Source organism: Gigantopelta aegis, chromosome 1 (genome assembly GCF_016097555.1).
Source record: "Gigantopelta aegis isolate Gae_Host chromosome 1, Gae_host_genome, whole genome shotgun sequence".
Classification (NCBI taxonomy): Eukaryota; Metazoa; Mollusca; class Gastropoda; order Neomphalida; family Peltospiridae; genus Gigantopelta; species Gigantopelta aegis.
Window position 1 is genome coordinate 10343880 of NC_054699.1, and position 27002 is coordinate 10370881.

At 38.0% G+C, this 27002-nt stretch overlaps 2 protein-coding genes across 2 annotated transcripts in view; both read left to right on the top strand.

Annotated features, from left to right (window-relative positions):
• Positions 1–18947, top strand: part of LOC121371297 (E3 SUMO-protein ligase RanBP2-like) — a 24946-nt gene extending 5999 nt beyond the window's left edge. The window contains exons 2-5 of the mRNA XM_041497096.1: positions 6476–8895; positions 11653–11692; positions 18143–18345; positions 18880–18947. Coding sequence (XP_041353030.1) covers positions 6708–8895; positions 11653–11692; positions 18143–18345; positions 18880–18947 — 2499 coding nt within the window. The 5' untranslated portion in view covers positions 6476–6707. The remainder of the gene's footprint in view (positions 1–6475; positions 8896–11652; positions 11693–18142; positions 18346–18879) is intronic.
• The window catches only part of LOC121371363, a 42947-nt gene continuing 21048 nt past the window's right edge, over positions 5104–27002 (top strand). The window contains 2 exon segments of the mRNA XM_041497193.1: positions 5104–5272; positions 11143–11145. The gene's annotated coding sequence lies outside the window, so the exon portion shown is untranslated.

The following is a 27002-nucleotide window of genomic DNA, read 5'->3' on the forward strand; positions in this document are numbered from 1 at the left end:
GGGGGAGGGATGTAGTCAAGTAGTAACACTCGCTGTTCTCTTTCACTATGGCCGACCCAATGGACAAGAATGCAGTTTGATTCATAGGGCGATAGATTACATTAAGGGGGAGGGATGTAGTCAAGTAGTAACACTCGCTGTTCTCTTTCACTATGGCCGACCCAATGGACAAGAATGCAGTTTGATTCATAGGGCGATAGATTACATTAAGGGGGAGGGATGTAGTCAAGTAGTAACACTCGCTGTTCTCTTTCACTATGGCCGACCCAATGGACAAGAATGCAGTTTGATTCACAGGGCGATAGACTGCATTAAGGGGGAGGGATGTAGTCAAGTAGTAACACTCGCTGTTCTCTTTCACTATGGCCGACCCAATGGACAAGAATGCAGTTTGATTCACAGGGCGATAGATTACATTAAGGGGGAGGGATGTAGTCAAGTAGTAACACTCGCTGTTCTCTTTCACTATGGCCGACCCAATGGACAAGAATGCAGTTTGATTCATAGGGCGATAGATTGCATTAAGGGGGAGGGATGTAGTCAAGTAGTAACACTCGCTGTTCTCTTTCACTATGGTCGACCCAATGGACAAGAATGCAGTTTGATTCATAGGGCGATAGATTGCATTAAGGGGGAGGGATGTAGTCAAGTAGTAACACGCTCGCTGTTCTCTTTCACTATGGCCGACCCAATGGACAAGAATGCAGTTTGATTCATAGGGCGATAGATTGCATTAAGGGGGAGGGATGTAGTCAAGTAGTAACACGCTCGCTGTTCTCTTTCACTATGGCCGACCCAATGGACAAGAATGCAGTTTGATTCATAGGGCGATAGATTACATTAAGGGGGAGGGATGTAGTCAAGTAGTAACACTCACTGTTCTCTTTCACTATGGCCGACCCAATGGACAAGAATGCAGCTTGATTCATAGGGCGATAGATTACATTAAGGGGGAGGGATGTAGTCAAGTAGTAACACTCGCTGTTCTCTTTCACTATGGCCGACCCAATGGACAAGAATGCAGTTTGATTCACAGGGCGATAGATTACATTAAGGGGGAGGCATGTAGTCAAGTAGTAACACTCGCTGTTCTCTTTCACTATGGCCGACCCAATGGACAAGAATGCAGTTTGATTCACAGGGCGATAGACTGCATTAAGGGGGAGGGATGTAGTCAAGTAGTAACACTCGCTGTTCTCTTTCACTATGGCCGACCCAATGGACAAGAATGCAGTTTGATTCATAGGGCGATAGATTGCATTAAGGGGGAGGGATGTAGTCAAGTAGTAACACGCTCGCTGTTCTCTTTCACTATGGCCGACCCAATGGACAAGAATGCAGTTTGATTCATAGGGCGATAGATTGCATTAAGGGGGAGGGATGTAGTCAAGTAGTAACACTCGCTGTTCTCTTTCACTATGGCCGACCCAATGGACAAGAATGCAGTTTGATTCATAGGGCGATAGATTGCATTAAGGGGGAGGGATGTAGTCAAGTAGTAACACTCGCTGTTCTCTTTCACTATGGCCGACCCAATGGACAAGAATGCAGTTTGATTCACAGGGCGATAGATTGCATTAAGGGGGAGGGATGTAGTCAAGTAGTAACACGCTCGCTGTTCTCTTTCACTATGGCCGACCCAATGGACAAGAATGCAGTTTGATTCATAGGGCGATAAATTACATTAAGGGGGAGGGATGTAGTCAAGTAGTAACACGCTCACTGTTCTCTTTCACTATGGCCAACCCAATGGACAAGAATGCAGTTTGATTCATAGGGCGATAGATTACATTAAGGGGGAGGGATGTAGTCAAGTAGTAACACGCTCACTGTTCTCTTTCACTATGGCCGACCCAATGGACAAGAATGCAGTTTGATTCATAGGGCGATAGATTACATTAAGGGGGAGGGATGTAGTCAAGTAGTAACACGCTCACTGTTCTCTTTCACTATGGCCGACCCAATGGACAAGAATGCAGTTTGATTCATAGGGCGATAGATTGCATTAAGGGGGAGGGATGTAGTCAAGTAGTAACACTCGCTGTTCTCTTTCACTATGGCCGACCCAATGTACAAGAATGCAGTTTGATTCATAGGGCGATAGATTGCATTAAGGGGGAGGGATGTAGTCAAGTAGTAACACTCGCTGTTCTCTTTCACTATGGCCGACCCAATGGACAAGAATGCAGTTTGATTCATAGGGCGATAGATTACATTAAGGGGGAGGGATGTAGTCAAGTAGTAACACGCTCACTGTTCTCTTTCACTATGGCCGACCCAATGGACAAGAATGCAGTTTGATTCATAGGGCGATAGATTGCATTAAGGGGGAGGGATGTAGTCAAGTAGTACCACTCGCTGTTCTCTTTCACTATGGCCGACCCAATGGACAAGAATGCAGTTTGATTCATAGGGCGATAGATTGCATTAAGGGGGAGGGATGTAGTCAAGTAGTAACACTCGCTGTTCTCTTTCACTATGGCCGACCCAATGGACAAGAATGCAGTTTGATTCATAGGGCGATAGATTGCATTAAGGGGGAGGGATGTAGTCAAGTAGTAACACGCTCACTGTTCTCTTTCACTATGGCCGACCCAATGGACAAGAATGCAGTTTGATTCATAGGGCGATAGATTACATTAAGGGGGAGGGATGTAGTCAAGTAGTAACACGCTCACTGTTCTCTTTCACTATGGCCGACCCAATGGACAAGAATGCAGTTTGATTCATAGGGCGATAGATTGCATTAAGGGGGAGGGATGTAGTCAAGTAGTAACACTCGCTGTTCTCTTTCACTATGGCCGACCCAATGGACAAGAATGCAGTTTGATTCATAGGGCGATAGATTGCATTAAGGGGGAGGGATGTAGTCAAGTAGTAACACGCTCACTGTTCTCTTTCACTATGGCCGACCCAATGGACAAGAATGCAGTTTGATTCATAGGGCGATAGATTGCATTAAGGGGGAGGGATGTAGTCAAGTAGTACCACTCGCTGTTCTACTATGGCCGACCCAATGGACAAGAATGCAGTTTGATTCATAGGGCGATAGATTGCATTAAGGGGGAGGGATGTAGTCAAGTAGTAACACTCGCTGTTCTCTTTCACTATGGCCGACCCAATGGACAAGAATGCAGTTTGATTCATAGGGCGATAGATTGCATTAAGGGGGAGGGATGTAGTCAAGTAGTAACACGCTCACTGTTCTCTTTCACTATGGCCGACCCAATGGACAAGAATGCAGTTTGATTCATAGGGCGATAGATTGCATTAAGGGGGAGGGATGTAGTCAAGTAGTAACACGCTCACTGTTCTCTTTGACTATGGCCGACCCAATGGACAAGAATGCAGTTTGATTCACAGGGCGATAGATTGCATTAAGGGGGAGGGATGTAGTCAAGTAGTAACACACTCGCCTAATGTGTGGTTGGTCTAAGATCGATCCCCATCAGTGGGCACAAAGAGCTATTTTTCATTCCAGCTAGTGCACCACGACTGGTATATCAAAGGCTGTGGTATGTGCTATCCTCTGTGGGATGGTGCATTTAAAAGATCACTTACTACTAATGAACAAATGTAGTGGGTTTCCTCTCAAAAAGTATGTTAAATTTACCAAATGTTTGACATCCAATAGCTAATGATTAATAAATCAGTGTACTCTAGTGGTGTCATTAAACAACTGTTAACCTCAGCTTGCACCGAAGTATTTCTACATGAAAACAAAAACAAAACCAACGTTTTGCGCTTACGGATAAACACTTTAATAAAATGGGTTTAAAAAAAATTAAGAAGCAGGGTGAACAACACCACCCCCCACCCTCTCGTGGAATCGCTCCTGGTCAAGAAACGGCCTGCTGACGATACATGACAGACCAGGTGGGTCCAGCGAGAGGGTGGTGGGCATTCGCACCTCCCTCCCCAATTTGTGTTACCAGATGAATACAATAAATATATTTGGTTTTAGTGGTGGACATATAATATCTTGGTTGACCTGAAAATTATATATTAGAAAAACAAAATTCGGCTGCAACGAGGGGTGGGTGGTTTCCAACCTGAATTTCCCCTCCAGCATACACGCCTGGTGGTCCACGAAAAACGTCAAATTTGTTCTTTTTTTTTGCTTGAGCAGCGGAAAAAGTAACGTCAAAGAACATTGAAAATGTGCACAAGATAGTAAGTGTATTATTCATGACGTATAATATGTCGTCTGTCTGTAGATACCCTCCCTCCCTCAAGTAACGTTCCGTAACGCTAGGCCATATACCCCCCCCCCCATCCAAAAAAAAAAAAAAAAAAAATGCGCGGTAGGTTTAGGATCGATCCCCGTCGGTGGCCTCATTGGGCTATTTCTCGTTCCAGCCAGTGCTCCACAACTGGTGTAACAAAGGCCGTGGTATGTACTATCCTGTCTGTGGGGTGGTGCATATAAAAGATCCCTTGCTGCTAATCGAAAAGAGTAAGCCATGAAGTGGCGACAGCGGGTTTCCTCGCTATATCTGTGTGATCCTTAACCATGTCTGACGCCATATAACCGTAAATAAATGTGTTGAGTGCGTCGTTAAATAAAACATTTCCTTCTTTCCACCAAAATATTACGTAACGCTTGGGACCCCCCCCCCCCCCCCCCCATCCCCCTTCCGATCACAAACAAATCATGCGATGGATGTAGGCCCAAATATAATTTTAACATACTGTTTTGTGATTTGGGATCTTATACGCATTTGAACTCGATTTATAATCCTTATTTTGTGTATACGTCTAACTACCAACGTTAAACATTGTCACCGTGATAGAGCGTTTATAAAATAACAACAAAAGATTTTAGTAAATGTTTTAAAAAGTGCGTTACGCAAAGCAGTCAACTACACCCACCAACCCCCTGTAATGCTAGATAACGTTTGGACCTACAACTGTGTACAGTATCATGTACCTTACTTATAACCGCCCCAAGTTCAGTCAGCGAACGTTTCGCTAACTTTATCGAACTATTTGACGTTCCTGAACTATTTGACCAGTCTAGCGGACGTTTTTTCTGCTCTGTCTGGCTGAACGCAACCCTGATGTCCTACTTTCACTTCGTTTTCAAGGAACTATACTACCGACATGACGAGACACGTTGAAGGCGTTTTCAGCTGGTTCGACCGTGTGATCGTGTATAGCTTAGTGTTTTGTTAATAACAAACGGTTCGCCATTTCAGTACGGTTGACTTTAGTTGTATTTACGCGACGAACGACATTTCTCTCTCCAGACAATCAAAACGACGAACCACAGGTAAGTCACGTCACCAACTGTGATTAAGTTAACAGGGACGAACTTTAGCCCAATGGTAGAGCGCTCGGCTATGGTACGATGATCCAAAGGGGGGGGGGGCGGTCAGATGACTCCTGCCCAGTACCAGTATTCCAGTACCACCCTTTTCCCAATGGGATGCCCTTGAGGAATTGGTCCATGTGATATTTACCCGATAGTCTCTCAAACCCCCCCAGTACCAAAAGAAAAAAACACGTTCCTGGATGCCACGACTCGTCCCCTGGAAGTCTGATATTGTATCCCGTCACAATCAGTACCCCACGACTGGGACATCAAAGGCCGTGGTATGTACGATCCTGGTTATGGGGAAATGCGTATAAAAGATGCTTTATTCTGTACTTTAGAAGTACGTACATGGACCACAGCGGGTTTCCTCTCTCTCAACCCCAGGACCATAGAAACCGGGCAGGTGGTTTTTTGCCTCTCTGTATATAAAGGAGGGGCGGAACGTTGGGCTGCTGGTGCTCTCTTGCACCTGGTAGTGCAGAACGTCCTCCACCCCACCCTTCCCTGTCCTGGACAGAGGAAGCGGCCGTGGCCGGCACATGTGCCTAGAACAGGCGTGCGCTACAACAGCTTGCTCTGAATGTGCACGTTCATCACTCTGACCTGACCTGACCTGTAACCCAGTGTTAAAGCACTCGCTTGATGCACGGTCAGTCTGGGATTGATCACCGTCTGTGGGCCCCCATCTATTTCTCGTTCCAGTGATATGTGCTTTCCACTACATTTTTCTATGTCTCTGTGATCTTTAGTAAATTTTAACCATTTAAAATATAGAGCATCAACATTTATTTTCTTACAGTTACATGCCATTATAGTGAATATCCTTTGACCGTTGTCGCTATAATCTAGGTGACATAACAACAACGATTATCAATTTTAATACTCAAAAGTGAACAGATTGTCCTTGTTTTGTGTCACAAAGAAATTAAAATATTTGGTGACAGACGTGTATATGTTGTGTGGAGGTAAATGTAGCTGATGATGAGCGTTGATAACGATAATACTCGAGTTGTGTTTGTTTTCTGCAACATAGTAAATGATATTATTATATATGGCGAGGCGAGATTGCAGTTTTAATTTCCTTATTTACCACCAACCCATTACAGCAGATTAGAGGTGCACGCACTATTTTAATAATGACTTTTACAAACGTTTCAGAAAGAAGAACACTGGTTAAAAAGTGGTATTAGACCTGTGAAGAGATTAACCACTCCAAATCATTTCGCTTGTATATTCCTCCGAGATTACATGTAGGCTGCTATACATGTGATCAGTGACCAGGTATACTGTTATATTCTGTACGCACCTGGATGTCTGGTCCAGGTAACCACTGAAGACAACTCACAGGTAGACGAATAACAGAGACGTGAAACATAAAACTAAATACATCATGGCAGAAAACATCGTCGTACCTATACTTGAAATACGAGAGGAATTCGCCACGTGTGAAATCTGTCTGGATAATTTTGATGACGGAGTTAGAACTCCAAGAACTCTACCCTGCCTCCATACCTTTTGTTGTGACTGTCTCGAAAAAATGTGGGGAGCAGCTGCACAAGGGGTGAAATGTCCCAAGTGCCGAAAGATTTGGCCGGTCCAAGGTTCCATCAAATCCTCATTTCGGCAAAACAGCATGTTAATGCACATGGTGGAATATATTGGTTTTAAGAAAAAGCTCGGCGATGTGCTGTGTTACCAATGTCCTGACAACAACAAGGCCATTGTCCGGTGTCTAGAGTGTGAGAAATACCTTTGTGAGACCTGTGACAGATGGCATGCAAGGTTTTTAGAACAACACAAGCCAGTTCCTTTAACAGAATTAGTTAACACACCACGTAAGTTTCTTAAAAAACCCAACATGTGTCCTGTTCATGGCGAGAAGAATATTGATGTGTACTGCAAGGGTGAGGCGTGTGAGAAAGCAATGTGCACTACTTGTGCCCTCGTGTCTCACAAAGAACACGATATTTGTGACCTCAGAGAATTTTGTGATGCCAACAAGAAGAAAATCAGTTCCTCATTAGAAGCTCTGAAGAAAGCATCAGAATTACGTACAGAATACAAAAGCAAGGTTGTAGGGCAGAATGCTAAGCTAGATAAAATACAAGAGCAGGTTATGAAGGATATTGATGAACATTCCAGTAAACTCGTGGAAAAGGTTGAAAAAACTTCAAAGACCCTGAAAAAAAAGGTTATGGAAAATGTAGCTAAACAAAAGGCCAAGAGAGATGAACAACTTGCACTGGTTGAGAAGTCAGAAGAGCTGAAAGCAGAACACGTCTTGTATTGTCAGCAGGCGCTGTTATTTGCCCGAGACGTGGAATTTATTGAGATGACCAAATCATTGAAGAAGAAAGGTAAATCACTCATGGAAGACTTACAACTGCCAGACCTGCAGGTAGAGAACGTGTTGCTTAATACAGAGACATACAAAAAAGCAGAGCTGAGCATTGGGCAGATCTCGATACAAGAGATTTCCTTTGCTGACGACAAGTTCAAGCCAAAGCCTGGAATTTGGGAATGCACCGGCTGTTATTGCAGGAATGATGCCAATGTCCATCAGTGTCCAGCTTGTCAGACATTAAAACTGGGAATAAACAAAGAGGACATTGAGCAGAAGTCTCAGAGTCAAGCAGAAGGTATTTCAGGTGGAGGCGGTTTCAAATTTGGGAGTGCTGGGGGATTCACGTTTGGCAAAGCTCAGTCAAAGGACCAGCCAATTGATTCTTTGTTCAAAGCAAATAAACCAGAAGGAACGACTGCAGATTCAAAGGGTCCATCATCGTCTGGAGGATTCACGTTTGGATCCACTTTGGCAGCATTGCTGATTGCTGACGAAGAACCGAGCCCAACCTCTGACAGATTCAGTTTCGCACCTGCAGCGAAGACCGGAGGTTTTAACTTTGGAGGAGCTGTAAAGTCAGGAGGCTTCCAATTCAATCTGGGTAAAGTTACCACGCCAACCAAGGATCAGAAGAACGTTTCCTCGGACGGTAAAGCGTCGTCTTTCCAGTTTTCTTTCTCGCCGACGTCTAAAGACAAATCGAGCATTCCCCCATCTCCCAAATCTCCCGTGGTGGACGAACATGGTTTGTACATCAACAAGGAAGGAGGGGACTCGCACATCTATTTCGAACCGGTCGTTCAACTTCCGGATAAGATCGAGGTGAAAACGGGCGAAGAGGACGAATCAGTTTTGTTTGAACACCGGGCCAAGCTGTACAGGTTCGACAACGGGGAGTGGAAGGAACGTGGACTGGGCAATGTGAAGATACTGGAGAACAGACTGACGAAGAAGATCCGCATCCTGATGAGGCGGGAGCAGGTCCTGAAGCTGTGCTTGAACCACATGATAACCTCCGACCTCCAGCTCAATCAGATGCCGAGGTCCGATGGCAAAGCGTGGATCTGGTATGCACAGGATTTCTCCGACGACGAGCCGAAAATTGAACAGTTTACCATTCGCTTCAAGACGGCCGAAATTGCCGACAGTTTTAAGGCTGCGTTTGAAGATGCAAGATCAAAGATGTCCGAAGGTCCAATGCAGACTGCATCCAGACAACTCTTTGCATCTGAAGGTAAGCAACCTGTACATTTCTGTAAAAATGGAACCAATGAATTGGTTTGTTAACTATATATACTAAATACGTTTATACCAACTCTCACAATGTTTGGGTATTTTTTTTTTGGGGGGGGGGGGGGTAGGGGTTTTTTTAAAACCAAAAATTGTAATGAAACTGTAAATTAAATGCTCTTTTTAAATACAGGGATGAAGGCAACATGCTGTAACAGCCAGAGTAGCCAAATCACCTGAACTGTAACTAACGTCGACGAGAGTCGCCTTTTGGACACTTATTTTGGCTTTGTACACCAAGATATATAACATCTCTCATCGTAATTTCACTTGAAATTCATATTTCGTAAATACCTCAAAAAACTTTTATTACAAGATTTTCTTCAAACACAGCCAAGTACATTAATTTAATAATGTAAAAAAAAATTAAAAATTCATTAGCAATTTTGCATTGAAATTGCCCCAGCATTCTTAAAACTGAAACGTCTATACCCAGTTTATTGTTATTGTAAGGACATGCAAAATGATGTCATTGAAATACTATTATTACAACACATCACAACATTAAAGGGCAATTCCACGAAAAATTGATACCTCTGGAGTCAATTTTTTCCCCCCTGTTATGCCTTTTTTTTTTTACATAGAATTATTTGTTAATAATAAATAAAACATAAAAACTCGGGTTTTAATTCAAAACTGTGTCATGTGACCTGGTGGCCATCTTTAATTTGTGCTATTTCCTCCTAAGAATAGAACCCAAATTGCACTGAAATCTTTTTTTTAAAATGTCATTACAATTGGATGAATATGATAAAGGTAAGTATTGCATTTTGTTTCTAAGATCTTAATGGTAATTCCCCCAAAAACACAAATTAATAAATTTAGAGTATATTTTTATGAATAAAAACTTGAACTTATAGCATGACCTCGTTGCGTCAGTTACCTTTTGAATATTATATTTGTTTTATATTCTCTTAATTGTGCCATGGTTACACGACATGGCAACATAATAATCTAAGTGGGCACACCAAGAATTAAAAGTTATTGGTAACTGACGTAACTCCCCCGTTAGTAACTGATGCAACATATTAACACATACATTATTTTCCATTGTCATATTTCTTGGAGGCATAATGTAAGATTGTGAAATGTGTTAATTCCCAAACTAGAGTGAGTGCTATAAAAAAAATTAACAATAAGTTTTAGAATGTTCTTGACCTTTGCACTTGTAAGTTTTATAATTTCTTTATTATCATATCTGTGTAAAACTATAGAAGAAAAAAAAGGTGTTTTCAAGAAATGAATAATACTGTCACTCCTTAGAAGTTAATCTAAAGATGTCTATTTCACTAAAATAAAATAATCATGATTCAGTTAACACTGTTTTTAAATAGATGATAGCAGTTTCACAAGCATCAATGCATATAACCTTATACTTCAAGATATATATTGTATAGCTTTTGACGTCAGATGGACATAGAATTTGTTTCATTAGATATAATGTATTGCTTGTGATGTCAGTTAGACATTGTTTCATTACCTTAGATTAATATAGGTACAGCACCGTTTATTGTAAACAATATCTTTTATGTTCAATAATAATTACCAGTAACACAAATTTAGAATTGCAGTTTCATACATGTAGTGGCAAATGACTTATTCTGCTATTTTTACATTTATTTATGATAAATAACTACACATTAGATGATTTCATACATAATCGTTCATAATTAACTCAGAAAAATAAATCAACATTACACCTTACTGCCACAGTGGTTTACCATGAATTCTTAGCTAAAATTGTAAGGTACATAAACAGTTTGCATCAGCAAAACAGCCAATCCTTTGTCCTTGTGGAATTGCAACTCAAATATAAAATGTGATTTCACACAATTAACTGTTGGTCACCTGAAATGAATTTTGTAATGATATAATTCTTTTTTACCTGTAAATGAAGTTATTTGGTTGTAATATTTCATGGGCATGTAATTTAATTCAAGAATAATCTTTACATTTCAAAAGTTAAATAAAATAATAATAATAATTTTTGGAAATGTATTATGTAACTATGAGATTGCCCTTTTAATAGCTCTAAAAGAAAATGAACGAGAGACAAGACAGCATACTGAGAATAAAAAACAACAACAACAACAGAATTTAAAGAAAGGTAGCTATTTACAATATCTGCCTTATTCCCATCGATTTCTTACGAAACATTTGGTTCGGTTCAGTCATTTGGTAATGTCATAAGAAAGTTAATGCAGTATATATCTTGGAAATTGCAAAAACAGGTATTATGGAGGTTATTACAGTTATTATAGAGGTATTATAGAGGTGGTGTTTTTCTGATTATTACAGGTATTATAGAGGTGATGTTTTTCTAATTATTACAGGTATTATAGAGGTGGTGTTTTCTTATTCCAGGTATTATAGAGGTAGTGTTTTTCTGATTATTACAGGTATTATAGAGGTGGTGTTTTTCTGATTATTACAGGTATTATAGAGGTGGTGTTTTTCTAATTATTACAGGTATTATAGAGGTGATGTTTTTCTGATTATTACAGGTATTATAGAGGTGATGTTTTTCTGATTATTACAGGTATTATACCTGTGTGTTTTTACCATTATTACAGGTATTATAGAGGTGGTGTTTTCTAATTGCTGAGGTATTATAGAAAAGTGTTTTTTCTAATTATTACAACTATTATAGAGGTGGTGGTTTATCATTATTGAGGTATTTGCTGTTTTTTAATTATTACAGGTAATATAGACCTGAATCAACTTTTTGAGGATTATTACAGGTATATCAGAGTTTGTGTTAGCGCGGGCTTGGATATAAAAGATTACTTTACCTGTACGAGAACAACTAGTGCCCGGCTATTTTTGGTATATCAGAGCTCGGGTTAGAGGTCTTACATATGAAAAAGATCCCTATTTACCTGCGTCAACTAGTACAAGTATTACTGGGATATTATTCTTATACAGTGTTATTTGCTGTCTTGGATAGCAAAGATCTAATATTTACCTGCGTGTTTTAGTACATTAACGGAGGTATTATAGAGTTTGTGTTATTTCTGTCCTGGATATAAAAGATCCATATTTACCTGCGTCAACTAGTACCATATTACTGGTTATCAGAGTTTGTGTTATTTGCTGTCTTGGATATAAAAGATCCCTATTTACCTGCGTCAACTAGTACCATATTACTGGTATATCAGAGTTTGTGTTATTTGCTGTCTTGGATATAAAAGATCCCTATTTACCTGCGTCAACTAGTACCATATTACTGGTTTATCAGAGTTTGTGTTATTTGCTGTCTTGGATATAAAAGATCCCTATTTACCTGCGTCAACTAGTACCATATTACTGGTATATCAGAGTTTGTGTTATTTGCTGTCTTGGATATAAAAGATCCCTATTTACCTGCGTCAACTAGTACCATATTACTGGTATATCAGAGTTTGTGTTATTTGCTGTCTTGGATATAAAAGATCCCTATTTACCTGCGTCAACTAGTACCATATTACTGGTATATCAGAGTTTGTGTTATTTGCTGTCTTGGATATAAAAGATCCCTATTTACCTGCGTCAACTAGTACCATATTACTGGTATATCAGAGTTTGTGTTATTTGCTGTCTTGGATATAAAAGATCCCTATTTACCTGCGTCAACTAGTACCATATTACTAGTATATCAGAGAGTTTGTGTTATTTGCTGTCTTGGATATAAAAGATCCCTATTTACCTGCGTCAACTAGTACCATATTACTGGTATATCAGAGTTTGGTTGTTTGTGTTATTTGCTGTCTTGGATATAAAAGATCCCTATTTACCTGCGTCAACTAGTACCATATTACTGGTATATCAGAGTTTGTGTTATTTGCTGTCTTGGATATAAAAGATCCCTATTTACCTGCGTATAAAACTAGTACCATATTACTGGTATATCAGAGTTTGTGTTATTTGCTGTCTTGGATATAAAAGATCCCTATTTACCTGCGTCAACTAGTACCATATTACTGGTATATCAGAGTTTGTGTTATTTGCTGTCTTGGATATAAAAGATCCCTATTTACCTGCGTCAACTAGTACCATATTACTGGTATATCAGAGTTTGTGTTATTTGCTGTCTTGGATATAAAAGATCCCTATTTACCTGCGTCAACTAGTACCATATTACTGGTATATCAGAGTTTGTGTTATTTGCTGTCTTGGATATAAAAGATCCCTATTTACCTGCGTCAACTAGTACCATATTACTGGTATATCAGAGTTATTTGCTGTGTAAAAGATCCCTATTTTGTCAACTGTACTGGTATATCAGAGTTTGTGTTATTTGCTGTCTTGGATATAAAAGATCCCTATTTACCTGCGTCAACTAGTACCATATTACTGGTATATCAGAGTTTGTGTTATTTGCTGTCTTGGATATAAAAGATCCCTATTTACCTGCGTCAACTAGTACCATATTACTGGTATATCACAGTTTGTGTTATTTGCTGTCTTGGATATAAAAGATCCCTATTTACCTGCGTCAACTAGTACCATATTACTGGTATATCACAGTTTGTGTTATTTGCTGTCTTGGATATAAAAGATCCCTATTTACCTGCGTCAACTAGTACCATATTACTGGTATATCAGAGTTTGTGTTATTTGCTGTCTTGGATATAAAAGATCCCTATTTACCTGCGTCAACTAGTACCATATTACTGGTATATCACAGTTTGTGTTATTTGCTGTCTTGGATATAAAAGATCCCTATTTACCTGCGTCAACTAGTACCATATTACTGGTATATCACAGTTGTGTTATTTGCTGTCTTGGATATAAAAGATCCCTATTTACCTGCGTCAACTAGTCATATTACTGGCTTATCAGAGTTTGTGTTATTTGCTGTCTTGGATATAAAAGATCCCTATTTACCTACGTCAACTAGTATTACTGATTTATCAGAGTTTGTGTTATTTGCTGTCTGGGATATAAAAGATCCCTATTTACCTGCGTCAACTATTACCATATTACTGGTATATCAGAGTTTGTGTTATTTGCTGTCTTGGATATAAAAGATCCCTATTTACCTACGTCAACGTGTTATTTGCTGTCTTGGATATAAAAGATATTTACCTGCGTCAACTAGTACCATATTACTGGTATATCACAGTTTGTGTTATTTGCTGTCTTGGATATAAAAGATCCCTATTTACCTGCGTCAACTAGTACCATATTACTGGTATATCAGAGTTTGTGTTATTTGCTGTCTTGGATATAAAAGATCCCTATTTACCTGCGTCAACTAGTACCATATTACTGGTATATCAGAGTTTGTGTTATTTGCTGTCTTGGATATAAAAGATCCCTATTTACCTGCGTCAACTAGTACCATATTACTGGTATATCACAGTTTGTGTTATTTGCTGTCTTGGATATAAAAGATCCCTATTTACCTGTGTCAACTAGTACCATATTACTGGTTTATCAGAGTTTGTGTTATTTGCTGTCTTGGATAGAAAAGATCCCTATTTACCTGCGTCAACTAGTACCATATTACTGGTATATCAGAGTTTGTGTTATTTGCTGTCTTGGATATAAAAGATCCCTATTTACCTGCGTCAACTAGTACCATATTACTGGTATATCACAGTTTGTGTTATTTGCTGTCTTGGATATAAAAGATCCCTATTTACCTGCGTCAACTAGTACCATATTACTGGTATATCAGAGTTTGTGTTATTTGCTGTCTTGGATATAAAAGATCCCTATTTACCTGCGTCAACTAGTACCATATTACTGGTATATCAGAGTTTGTGTTATTTGCTGTCTTGGATATAAAAGATCCCTATTTACCTGCGTCAACTAGTACCATATTACTGGTATATCAGAGTTTGTGTTATTTGCTGTCTTGGATATAAAAGATCCCTATTTACCTGCGTCAACTAGTACCATATTACTGGTATATCAGAGTTTGTGTTATTTGCTGTCTTGGATATAAAAGATCCCTATTTACCTGCGTCAACTAGTACCATATTTGCTGTCTTACTGATCCCTATTTACCTATCAACAGTACCATATTACTGGTTTATCAGTGTTTGTGTTATTTGCTGTCTTGGATATAAAAGATCCCTATTTACCTGCGTCAACTAGTACCATATTACTGGTATATCAGAGTTTGTGTTATTTGCTGTCTTGGATATAAAAGATCCCTATTTACCTGCGTCAACTAGTACCATATTACTGGTATATCAGAGTTTGTGTTATTTGCTGTCTTGGATATAAAAAGATACCTGCGTCAACCCTATTTACCTGCTGTCAACTAGTACCATATTACTGGTATATCAGAGTTTGTGTTATTTGCTGTCTTGGATATAAAAGATCCCTATTTACCTGCGTCAACTAGTACCATATTACTGGTATATCAGAGTTTGTGTTATTTGCTGTCTTGGATATAAAAGATCCCTATTTACCTGCGTCAACTAGTACCATATTACTGGTATATCAGAGTTTGTGTTATTTGCTGTCTTGGATATAAAAGATCCCTATTTACCTGCGTCAACTAGTACCATATTACTGGTATATCACAGTTTGTGTTATTTGCTGTCTTGGATATAAAAGATCCCTATTTACCTGCGTCAACTAGTACCATATTACTGGTTTATCAGAGTTTGTGTTATTTGCTGTCTTGGATATTAAAAGATCCCTATTTACCTGCGTCAACTAGTACCATATTACTGGTATATCAGAGTTTGTGTTATTTGCTGTCTTGGATATAAAAGATCCCTATTTACCTGCGTCAACTAGTACCATATTACTGGTATATCACAGTTTGTGTTATTTGCTGTCTTGGATATAAAAGATCCCTATTTACCTGCGTCAACTAGTACCATATTACTGGTATATCAGAGTTTGTGTTATTTGCTGTCTTGGATATAAAAGATCCCTATTTACCTGCGTCAACTAGTACCATATTACTGGTATATCAGAGTTTGTGTTATTTGCTGTCTTGGATATAAAAGATCCCTATTTACCTGCGTCAACTAGTACCATATTACTGGTATATCAGAGTTTGTGTTATTTGCTGTCTTGGATATAAAAGATCCCTATTTACCTGCGTCAACTAGTACCATATTACTGGTATATCAGAGTTTGTGTTATTTGCTGTCTTGGATATAAAAGATCCCTATTTACCTGCGTCAACTAGTACCATATTACTGGTATATCAGAGTTTGTGTTATTTGCTGTCTTGGATATAAAAGATCCCTATTTACCTGCGTCAACTAGTACCATATTACTGGTATATCACAGTTTGTGTTATTTGCTGTCTTGGATATAAAAGATCCCTATTTACCTGCGTCAACTAGTACCATATTACTGGTATATCAGAGTTTGTGTTATTTGCTGTCTTGGATATAAAAGATCCCTATTTACCTGCGTCAACTAGTACCATATTACTGGTATATCAGAGTTTGTGTTATTTGCTGTCTTGGATATAAAAGATCCCTATTTACCTGCGTCAACTAGTACCATATTACTGGTATATCAGAGTTTGTGTTATTTGCTGTCTTGGATATAAAAGATCCCTATTTACCTGCGTCAACTAGTACCATATTACTGGTATATCAGAGTTTGTGTTATTTGCTGTCTTGGATATAAAAGATCCCTATTTACCTGCGTCAACTAGTACCATATTACTGGTATATCAGAGTTTGTGTTATTTGCTGTCTTGGATATAAAAGATCCCTATTTACCTGCGTCAACTAGTACCATATTACTGGTATATCAGAGTTTGTGTTATTTGCTGTCTTGGATATAAAAGATCCCTATTTACCTGCGTCAACTAGTACCATATTACTGGTATATCAGAGTTTGTGTTATTTGCTGTCTTGGATATAAAAGATCCCTATTTACCTGCGTCAACTAGTACCATATTACTGGTATATCAGAGTTTGTGTTATTTGCTGTCTTGGATATAAAAGATCCCTATTTACCTGCGTCAACTAGTACCATATTACTGGTATATCAGAGTTTGTGTTATTTGCTGTCTTGGATATAAAAGATCCCTATTTACCTGCGTCAACTAGTACCATATTACTGGTATATCAGAGTTTGTGTTATTTGCTGTCTTGGATATAAAAGATCCCTATTTACCTGCGTCAACTAGTACCATATTACTGGTATATCAGAGTTTGTGTTATTTGCTGTCTTGGATATAAAAGATCCCTATTTACCTGCGTCAACTAGTACCATATTACTGGTATATCAGAGTTTGTGTTATTTGCTGTCTTGGATATAAAAGATCCCTATTTACCTGCGTCAACTAGTACCATATTACTGGTATATCAGAGTTTGTGTTATTTGCTGTCTTGGATATAAAAGATCCCTATTTACCTGCGTCAACTAGTACCATATTACTGGTATATCAGAGTTTGTGTTATTTGCTGTCTTGGATATAAAAGATCCCTATTTACCTGCGTCAACTAGTACCATATTACTGGTATATCAGAGTTTGTGTTATTTGCTGTCTTGGATATAAAAGATCCCTATTTACCTGCGTCAACTAGTACCATATTACTGGTATATCAGAGTTTGTGTTATTTGCTGTCTTGGATATAAAAGATCCCTATTTACCTGCGTCAACTAGTACCATATTACTGGTATATCAGAGTTTGTGTTATTTGCTGTCTTGGATATAAAAGATCCCTATTTACCTGCGTCAACTAGTACCATATTACTGGTATATCAGAGTTTGTGTTATTTGCTGTCTTGGATATAAAAGATCCCTATTTACCTGCGTCAACTAGTACCATATTACTGGTATATCAGAGTTTGTGTTATTTGCTGTCTTGGATATAAAAGATCCCTATTTACCTGCGTCAACTAGTACCATATTACTGGTATATCAGAGTTTGTGTTATTTGCTGTCTTGGATATAAAAGATCCCTATTTACCTGCGTCAACTAGTACCATATTACTGGTATATCAGAGTTTGTGTTATTTGCTGTCTTGGATATAAAAGAACACATGAAGTGCGCTCTGTACGATACCTAGTTATATAAGTAAGTAGTTTGCATGATGGGATTAATAGGGATTTATTTCTATTCTATATAATATAAAGGGTACGGCACTGGTAGGTTTCACTGTAAAGCGTGTACTGACTGATAATTCAGTGACTGATACCCTTGGGTGTATTTCTTCCAAAGTTTGTGAATTGAAAGACCGTTGTAAAATCTATATCTCTGTTTTTGTTCTTGCAGATGCACACAAGTGAGCAGGCTGTACAGTTCCAGCGACGACGAATATCGTCCGTCCACAGCCGAGGAAACCCCATTGTCTTCAAATGGTTTTGATCTGTTCTTCATGGGAAAACGTGCTGATGATCTGACTATCAGTAATGGGTTGCTAGATCTGCACTTGGTTATCTGGGATTTAGAATGTGGCAGAAACTTGCTGTTGGATGGTACAGCAGTATTTATTGTTAATGCACACACAGCCGATACAAAGTTTATTTTATGAAATTGGGAGACTGTGAGACACTGCAAATCTGTGTAATGGCAGCCTTTGCAATTCAGAAAATTGCCTTGGTAAAACAAAAGTAGTTTCAGGTAAAATACCACTTGCCTAAGCATTTGTATTTTCCACGATAATGCAGCATTAGTATCTCTTCAGTGAAGATTCGTCGGCAAAAAGAAGTGCTCATTTCATTGATTCTACTTCCAAATCTGCTTTTATATTGACATTACTAAGTGCTAAAGAAATTGAAGGACTTTAATGGTGTTATGAATGTTTTAGAATTAATAAATATACTGGAGTGTGCATATTTCACAGCCTTGCTAGGACGTGAACAGTCTTATCCCAGCACTCAATACATACAGGTTTACAATACACTGCAAGGTTGTGTTTATGAGATTTATTTTTGCTATACAACATTTCGACGGTACATGCAGATTTATTATTTTGTGGATGATTTGTGTGTTGAGTGTTATTCCTGCAGACATTGCTAATGGACACTGGTTTGCTAATGAGTTGATTGTTAAAACAGAAATTGTTAATAACACATAATGATGTACCTCTTGGTGTGTTGGTCTCTGTTACTATAGAGTGTATTAATAATGCATAGATTTACAATGTTGTATAAGGTTTTTCTTAGGACTTTTATTACTGTAGAATGATTGCGTTGCTAATACACATGTATATATACTGACACCTTATATATACACCACCTTACACACACTTTGCATGTATCACGAAGTGCATTGTGATCTTTTGATGTTGAACTTCATGATACTTTCATATCCCACCGTACCGTTTGTTGGTTTTCTATAATACAATTTCAAGCCTTGTAAAGTTTCTTTTGCACGGTGATATATTATATAGTGTCAAAGTCTTGCTTGCACTATTATGACTACAACATTTGATGCTAAAACACAGATTATAATTATCAGGGGTAGAATGTTAAAATAAAAATTTGATGGCTTGTAGCCTAGAAAAGTTACTAGTCATTATGAAAAATCACTAGTGTACCCCCGAATCCACATGGTTTGATTTTGTAATTGAAGAGACGTACAGTATCATGATATAATGTTTTAGTTGGGCATACTATATCGTGGCATGGTTTTGTAGTTGAATAGACATACAGTATCATGATAGAATTTTTTAGTTAAAAGACTGAGTCTTTGTTGATTGACTGAAATTGAATCCAACAATGATTAAGATGTTTAAAAAGGATTACTAATCTAAATGAGATTTATCTTGGTGTTAAACAAGTTTAAAAAATGATAGCTATTCACAAGTATAGGCAATGGTTTATTTTTTTATTTTTTTCAATCTAATTTCTGTATACTGGTGTGTTGATACTGTTTGTATTTGATGCAGATTGTGTAAATAAATTCATTTGAAGCAGTTGTTGTTCTCTTTCATTATGGCCGACCCGACTGACAAGAATGCAGTTTGGTCCACCGGGCTTTAGATCGCATTAAAGGGGAAGAACGTAGCCCAGTAGTAACTCTCTCTCCTGAAGTGCGGTTGGTCACACAGGGCTACTTTTCGTTCCAGCCAGTATACCACGACTGGTATATCAAAGGCTGTGGTATGTGCTGTCCTGTGTCAGATGGTGCATATAAAAGACCACTTACTACTGATGAGAAAATGTAGCGGGTTTCCTCTCAGAGAGTATATGTTACATTTACCAAATGTTTGACATCCAATAGCTAATGATTAATAAATAAATGTGCTCTGTGGTGTGGTGTTAAACTTCTTTCTGGCAGAAACACTGTAGCTTAAGGGTATTCCACACGAATTCCACTGGCCATAAAACAAAACGGGGTCCAGGATTGAGCATATCTTTTCATAAAATTGTTGATCAATGGACTTTTGAAATTTTCAGATATATTGCATTTCCAGTAAAGTGCCATTTTGCAATAAACTGACTTTTTCAACAGAAAATTACTTTCTTATTATCTCAAAATCACTGTATGTCTTTAACTGGAGGTGGCGAACAATTTCCCATTCCAATTTTTGTATCAATAATAAATTAATTTTTTTTTTATTTGACTTTAATGCAAAACGACACGCTAATCCATTTTTTCAAAGTGTCGTTTTGCAATAAAGTGCCGAATTGCAATAATAATAAAAAACCCCAAATAATTTCCCATTCCAGCTTACTCTAACATGATCTCTGGGCTCAAATGAATACCCCCAAACCAAATTTAGCATATATTTTCATAAATTTGTTGATAAATGGACTTTTGAAATTTTCAGATATATTGACTGCATTTCAATTAATGTGCCGTTTTGCAATAAACTGCCCTTTTTAACAGAAGACTACTTTCTCCTCATCTCAAAATCACTGAATGTGTTTAGACATGAGAAACAAAGTCCCACTCCAACGTTTATCAATAATAGCATGCATTTTTGTTTTCAGTTTATTGCAAAACGACAGCTAATGCATTTTTTCAAAGTGTCAAATTGCAATAATTGTGTTTCAATTTCCCATTCTAACTTTCTCTAAAATTGTCTCTGGGCTCAATTGAATACCCCGAAACCAAATTTGGCATATCTTTTCATAAAATTGTTCATCAATGGACTTGAAATTTTCATATATACTGCATTTCCATTAAAGTGCCGTTTTGCAATAAACTGCCTTTTTCAACAGAAAACGACTCCCTTATCATCTCAAAATCACTGTATGTCTTTAACTGGAGGTGGCGAACATCGAGGGCTCTTATACTATTATTAATGGAAATATAGATATGTCGTAACCTGTAGGTTATCAGACCTGCATTTTGTGGTAATCTGTACGTGGGTTACCAGGCACTACGATTATATACTCACGGCCAAAAGAAGTTTTAAAAGCATTATATTTGAATTTGTGGGGAAACCGAAAATAATAAGAATAACATTATTTATGATATTATTTAATAGTTCAATACCAAATGTAAATCATCAACAAAAGCAACGTGACTGCAGGTAACAATTACGTCATAATGTGAGTTACACGTGGGGTCAAAAACCATATTTATACTGAAATGTCTCCGAATGAAGTCGAGCAAAATGAGTTATTTTAGACTCGATAATGTCTCTAATAACGTGTGTGACCCCCGTGACTCGGATACATGCATGCACACGTCTTCGCATAGATGTAGGCAACCTTCTGATTACGTCATTCGGGATACGTCGCCATTCCTCAACTAGGGATTGTTACAGTTGTTGTCTGTTGAGTGGGGGCTGTTGTCTCTGTCGAATTTGGCGATCAAGGTAGTCTCAAAGATGTTCTATAGGTGACATGTCTGGAAAGCGTGCAGGCCATGGAAAGACGTTAACGTTGTTCTGATAGAGGAAGTCCTGAACAATGCGAGCAACGTGAGGTCTCGCATTATCCTGCTGGAACATGATCCCTTGAGGCTGTAGGAATGGCATAACAACTGGTCTTAGTACTTCATCCCTGTAACGTTGAGCGTTCAGATGGCCATCAATGATGAAAAGTTCAGTGGTCTGATCGCCACAGATGCCTCCCCACACCATCACACTACCACCTCCGAAAGGTTCGACTTCATTAATGCAACAACGGGCTGTACGTTCTCCTCTACGCCGATACACTCTTATTCTCCCATCCTCATGGAAAAGGCAGAACCTACTCTCATCAGAAAAGAGAATCCTTCGCCAATCACGAATCAGCCAACGCCTCACATGCCTGGCCCATCGTATTCTAAGCCGACAATGTTGGTCTGTCAATGTGGTCCCACGGTAGGGTATGTAGGCTCTGATACCAGCAGCACGTAATCTTCTTGGCACGGCGTGTCTACTCATACGGTGGCCGAATGCCATTGCCGCTGATGATGTCACCGTCAGAAAACGATTACGTAGGTGTAATGTTCGTAGGTATCGGTCATCTCGTTGAGTTGTGACACGTGGTCTACCCGTTCTTGGCCTGTCCGATGTCCGACCTGTCTGTTGGTATCGAGTTATCAGGTTACCAACAGCAACTCTGGAACATCCAAACGTCCTTGCGACATGAACGTTAGATGCCCCCATTTGTATCATGCCTATGGCTCGCTCGCGTTGTTCTTCAGTAAGTCGTGGCATTCTTTTGGTGGTTTTCTATCAAATGCATACCCTACCAGTATCCTGGCTCATTTTAATACCATTATTGCACGGGTGAATTTCGTAGGTCCTGGAAATCGTGATTTCGATATTTGTTTTGCTCGGCATGAAAAGTATGCAACGTTATGTTTCAAATATACTGTAGAAAGTTGGTTACGTCTGGGTGATTATTTATGCAATTGGTTACGTTAGGATATATGGATGTTTTCAGAGACTAAATTTTGTTTTCATCTGTAAAGTTTCTTTTGTCAGTGCCTCCATGTACGTTGTGTATAGTATGTGTATGTACGTAATGTATACTTGATATATATATATATATATATATATATATATATATATATATATATGTGAGTACCCTATGTCAGAAAGAACTTCTAAATGGTCTATTGTTGCTATCTGGTTTGAGTATCCTATACGACAAAGTTTATCTAAATGATCTATTGTTGATATCTGGTTTTAGTACTCCATATGGGAAAATGCATCTAAATGATATATTGTAGCTATCTGGTGTGAGTATCCTATGTGAGAAGATTTATCTAAATGATATTTTGTTGCTATCTGGTTTGAGTATCCTATACGACCAAGTTTATCTAAATGATATATTGTTGCTATCTGGTTTGAGTATCCTATACGACAAAGTTTATCTAAATGGTTTATTGTTGCTATCTGGTGTGAGTATCCTATGTGAGAAAGTGTATCAACATTGGTATCCTATCTTCTTCCATAGTGTTGAATAAGGTTACAATAACAATGTTAGTCCAGTCACTGAGAAGGCATCTCTGTGCACTTCTGGCTACAGAGAAATAATCTTTAGATTAGTTATCTAGACCACACAGAAGTTGAACCAATCGAGGGTAGACTTCCTGAAAGTTGGTAGATAATGGCATCACTAACTATCGCATATAACCTAATATCGTCAAATATGCCGATTTCACGTTTTTGTCATAAATAGGTTTAATGTATAGTATGTGTATGTACGTAATGTATACTTGATATATATATATATATATATATATATATATATATATATATATATATATATATATGTGTGAGTACCCTATGTCAGAAAGAACTTCTAAATTGTCTATTGTTGCTATCTGGTTTGAGTATCCTATACGACAAAGTTTATCTAAATGATCTATTGTTGATATCTGGTTTTAGTACTCCATATGGGAAAATGCATCTAAATGATATATTGTAGCTATCTGGTGTGAGTATCCTATGTGAGAAGATTTATCTAAATGATATTTTGTTGCTATCTGGTTTGAGTATCCTATACGACCAAGTTTATCTAAATGATATATTGTTGCTATCTGGTTTGAGTATCCTATACGACAAAGTTTATCTAAATGGTTTATTGTTGCTATCTGGTGTGAGTATCCTATGTGAGAAAGTGTATCAACATTGGTATCCTATCTTCTTCAATAGTGTTGAATAAGGTTACAATAACAATGTTAGTCCAGTCACTGAGAAGGCATCTCTGTGCACTTCTGGCTACAGAGAAATAATCTTTAGATTAGTTATCTAGACCACACAGAAGTTGAACCAATCGAGGGTAGACTTCCTGAAAGTTGGTAGATAATGGCATCACTAACTATCGCATATAACCTAATATCGTCAAATATGCCGATTTCACGTTTTTGTCATAAATAGGTTTAATGTATAGTATGTGTATGTACGTAATGTATACTTAATATATATATATATATATATATATATATATATGTGTGAGTACCCTATGTCAGAAAGAACTTCTAAATGGTCTATTGTTGCTATCTGGTTTGAGTATCCTATACGACAAAGTTTATCTAAATGATCTATTGTTGATATCTGGTTTTAGTACTCCATATGGGAAAATGCATCTAAATGATATATTGTAGCTATCTGGTGTGAGTATCCTATGTGAGAAGATTTATCTAAATGGTCTAGTGTTGCTATGTGGTATGAGTATCCTATACGACACAGTTTATCTAAATGATCTATTGTTGATATCTGGTTTGAGTACCCTATATGAGAAAATGTATCTAAATGATATATTGTAGCTATCTGGTGTGAGTATCCTATGTGAGAAGATTTATCTAAATGATATTTTGTTGCTATCTGGTTTGAGTATCCTATACGACCAAGTTTATCTAAATGGTTTATTGTTGCTATCTGGTGTGAGTATCCTATGTGAGAAAGTGTATCAACATTGGTATCCTATCTTCTTCCATAGTGTTGAATAAGGTTACAATAACAATGTTAGTCCAGTCACTGAGAAGGCATCTCTGTGCACTTCTGGCTACAGAGAAATAATCTTTAGATTAGTTATCTAGACCACACAGAAGTTGAACCAATCGAGGGTAGACTTCCTGAAAGTTGGTAGATAATGGCATCACTAACTATCGCATATAACCTAATATCGTCAAATATGCCGATTTCACGTTTTTGTCATAAATAGGTTTAATGTATAGTATGTGTATGTACGTAATGTATACTTGATATATATATATATATATATATATATATATATATATATATATATATATATATATATATGTGTGAGTACCCTATGTCAGAAAGAACTTCTAAATGGTCTATTGTTGCTATCTGGTTTGAGTATCCTATACGACAAAGTTTATCTAAATGATCTATTGTTGATATCTGGTTTTAGTACTCCATATGGGAAAATGCATCTAAATGATATATTGTAGCTATCTGGTGTGAGTATCCTATGTGAGAAGATTTATCTAAATGGTCTAGTGTTGCTATGTGGTATGAGTATCCTATACGACACAGTTTATCTAAATGATCTATTGTTGATATCTGGTTTGAGTACCCTATATGAGAAAATGTATCTAAATGATATATTGTAGCTATCTGGTGTGAGTATCCTATGTGAGAAGATTTATCTAAATGATATTTTGTTGCTATCTGGTTTGAGTATCCTATACGACCAAGTTTATCTAAATGATATATTGTTGCTATCTGGTTTGAGTATCCTATACGACAAAGTTTATCTAAATGGTTTATTGTTGCTATCTGGTGTGAGTATCCTATGTGAGAAAGTGTATCAACATTGGTATCCTATCTTCTTCCATAGTGTTGAATAAGGTTACAATAACAATGTTAGTCCAGTCACTGAGAAGGCATCTCTGTGCACTTCTGGCTACAGAGAAATAATCTTTAGATTAGTTATCTAGACCACACAGAAGTTGAACCAATCGAGGGTAGACTTCCTGAAAGTTGGTAGATAATGGCATCACTAACTATCGCATATAACCTAATATCGTCAAATATGCCGATTTCACGTTTTTGTCATAAATAGGTTTAATGTTGGTATGGAATGTTATCTCTGGTCATCGGTTAGTCGATATTATACTCAAAATGAACCATTTTTAATCCGACAGCTTAAAGATGCTCTTCAGTTTTAAGCCAGTTTGTCTGAAGCCAGGCTGTGCACTTTACAGTCGCCCAATCGCCCATGGTAAGTCAAAATAGCGTCGGGCAAGTCAGAACCGTATCAAGTGTCGCCCGCCTGACGACCGAAAATTTACGCATATTGTATTATGAATCAAAATGCAAATAACTAATGTTTGTAAGAGATCTGAAAGTTACATTTTTATTTATTGTTTTCAACATTAGTATCTGTGCAACCAAACCCATATAGGACATAATAGCGACCACTTTCCCAGTCTATCGAACAGTCTAAAACCATTCGGAATGCCTCGGCCGGTTTTGAATATATATTCGGAAAATCTCGGCCACGTAAATGTATTCATAGGTTCAAACCGGCCTCGGTGGCGTCGTGGTAGGCCATCGGTCTACAGGCCGGTAGGTACTGGGTTCGGATCCCAGTCGAGGCATGGGATTTTTAATCCAGATACCGACTCCAAACCCTGAGTGAGTGCTCCGCAAGGCTCAATGGGTAGGTGTAAACCACTTGCACCAACCAGTGATCCATAACTGGTTCAACAAAGGCCATAGTTTGTGCTATCCTGCCTGTGGGAAGTGCAAATAAAAGATCCCTTGCTGCTAATCGGAAGAGTAGCCCATGTAGTGGCGACAACGGGTTTCCTCTCAAAATCTGGGTGGTCCTTAACCATATGTCTGACGCCATATAACCGTAAATAAAATGTGTTGAGTGCGTCGTTAAATAAAACATTTCTTTCTTTCTTTCATAGGTTCAATCGGAACACCTTGGCCATGTCCGTCTTTATTTTCTATTTAGTTACAATCGGAACTACTCGTCACATTCCGCTATGCTGTTTCGCAGAAAGATTTTGTTTCCTAAACATTGTGATCACTGTTAACCACTCCACAAGAATTTGTAATAAACTACATGTAACAAGGTTTGAAATAAGCCATAATGTGATCATATTGACTTTTGGAGGAGTTTTTTAAAAGAAAATGATATTGTATTGCCATGACAGGTGTGTCTGAACTATAGAGGTGTCATATTATAGAGGAACTATAGAGGTGTACAGTCCATATAACCCGTGATCTCAACAGACATCATAAATAGTTAACTCCACG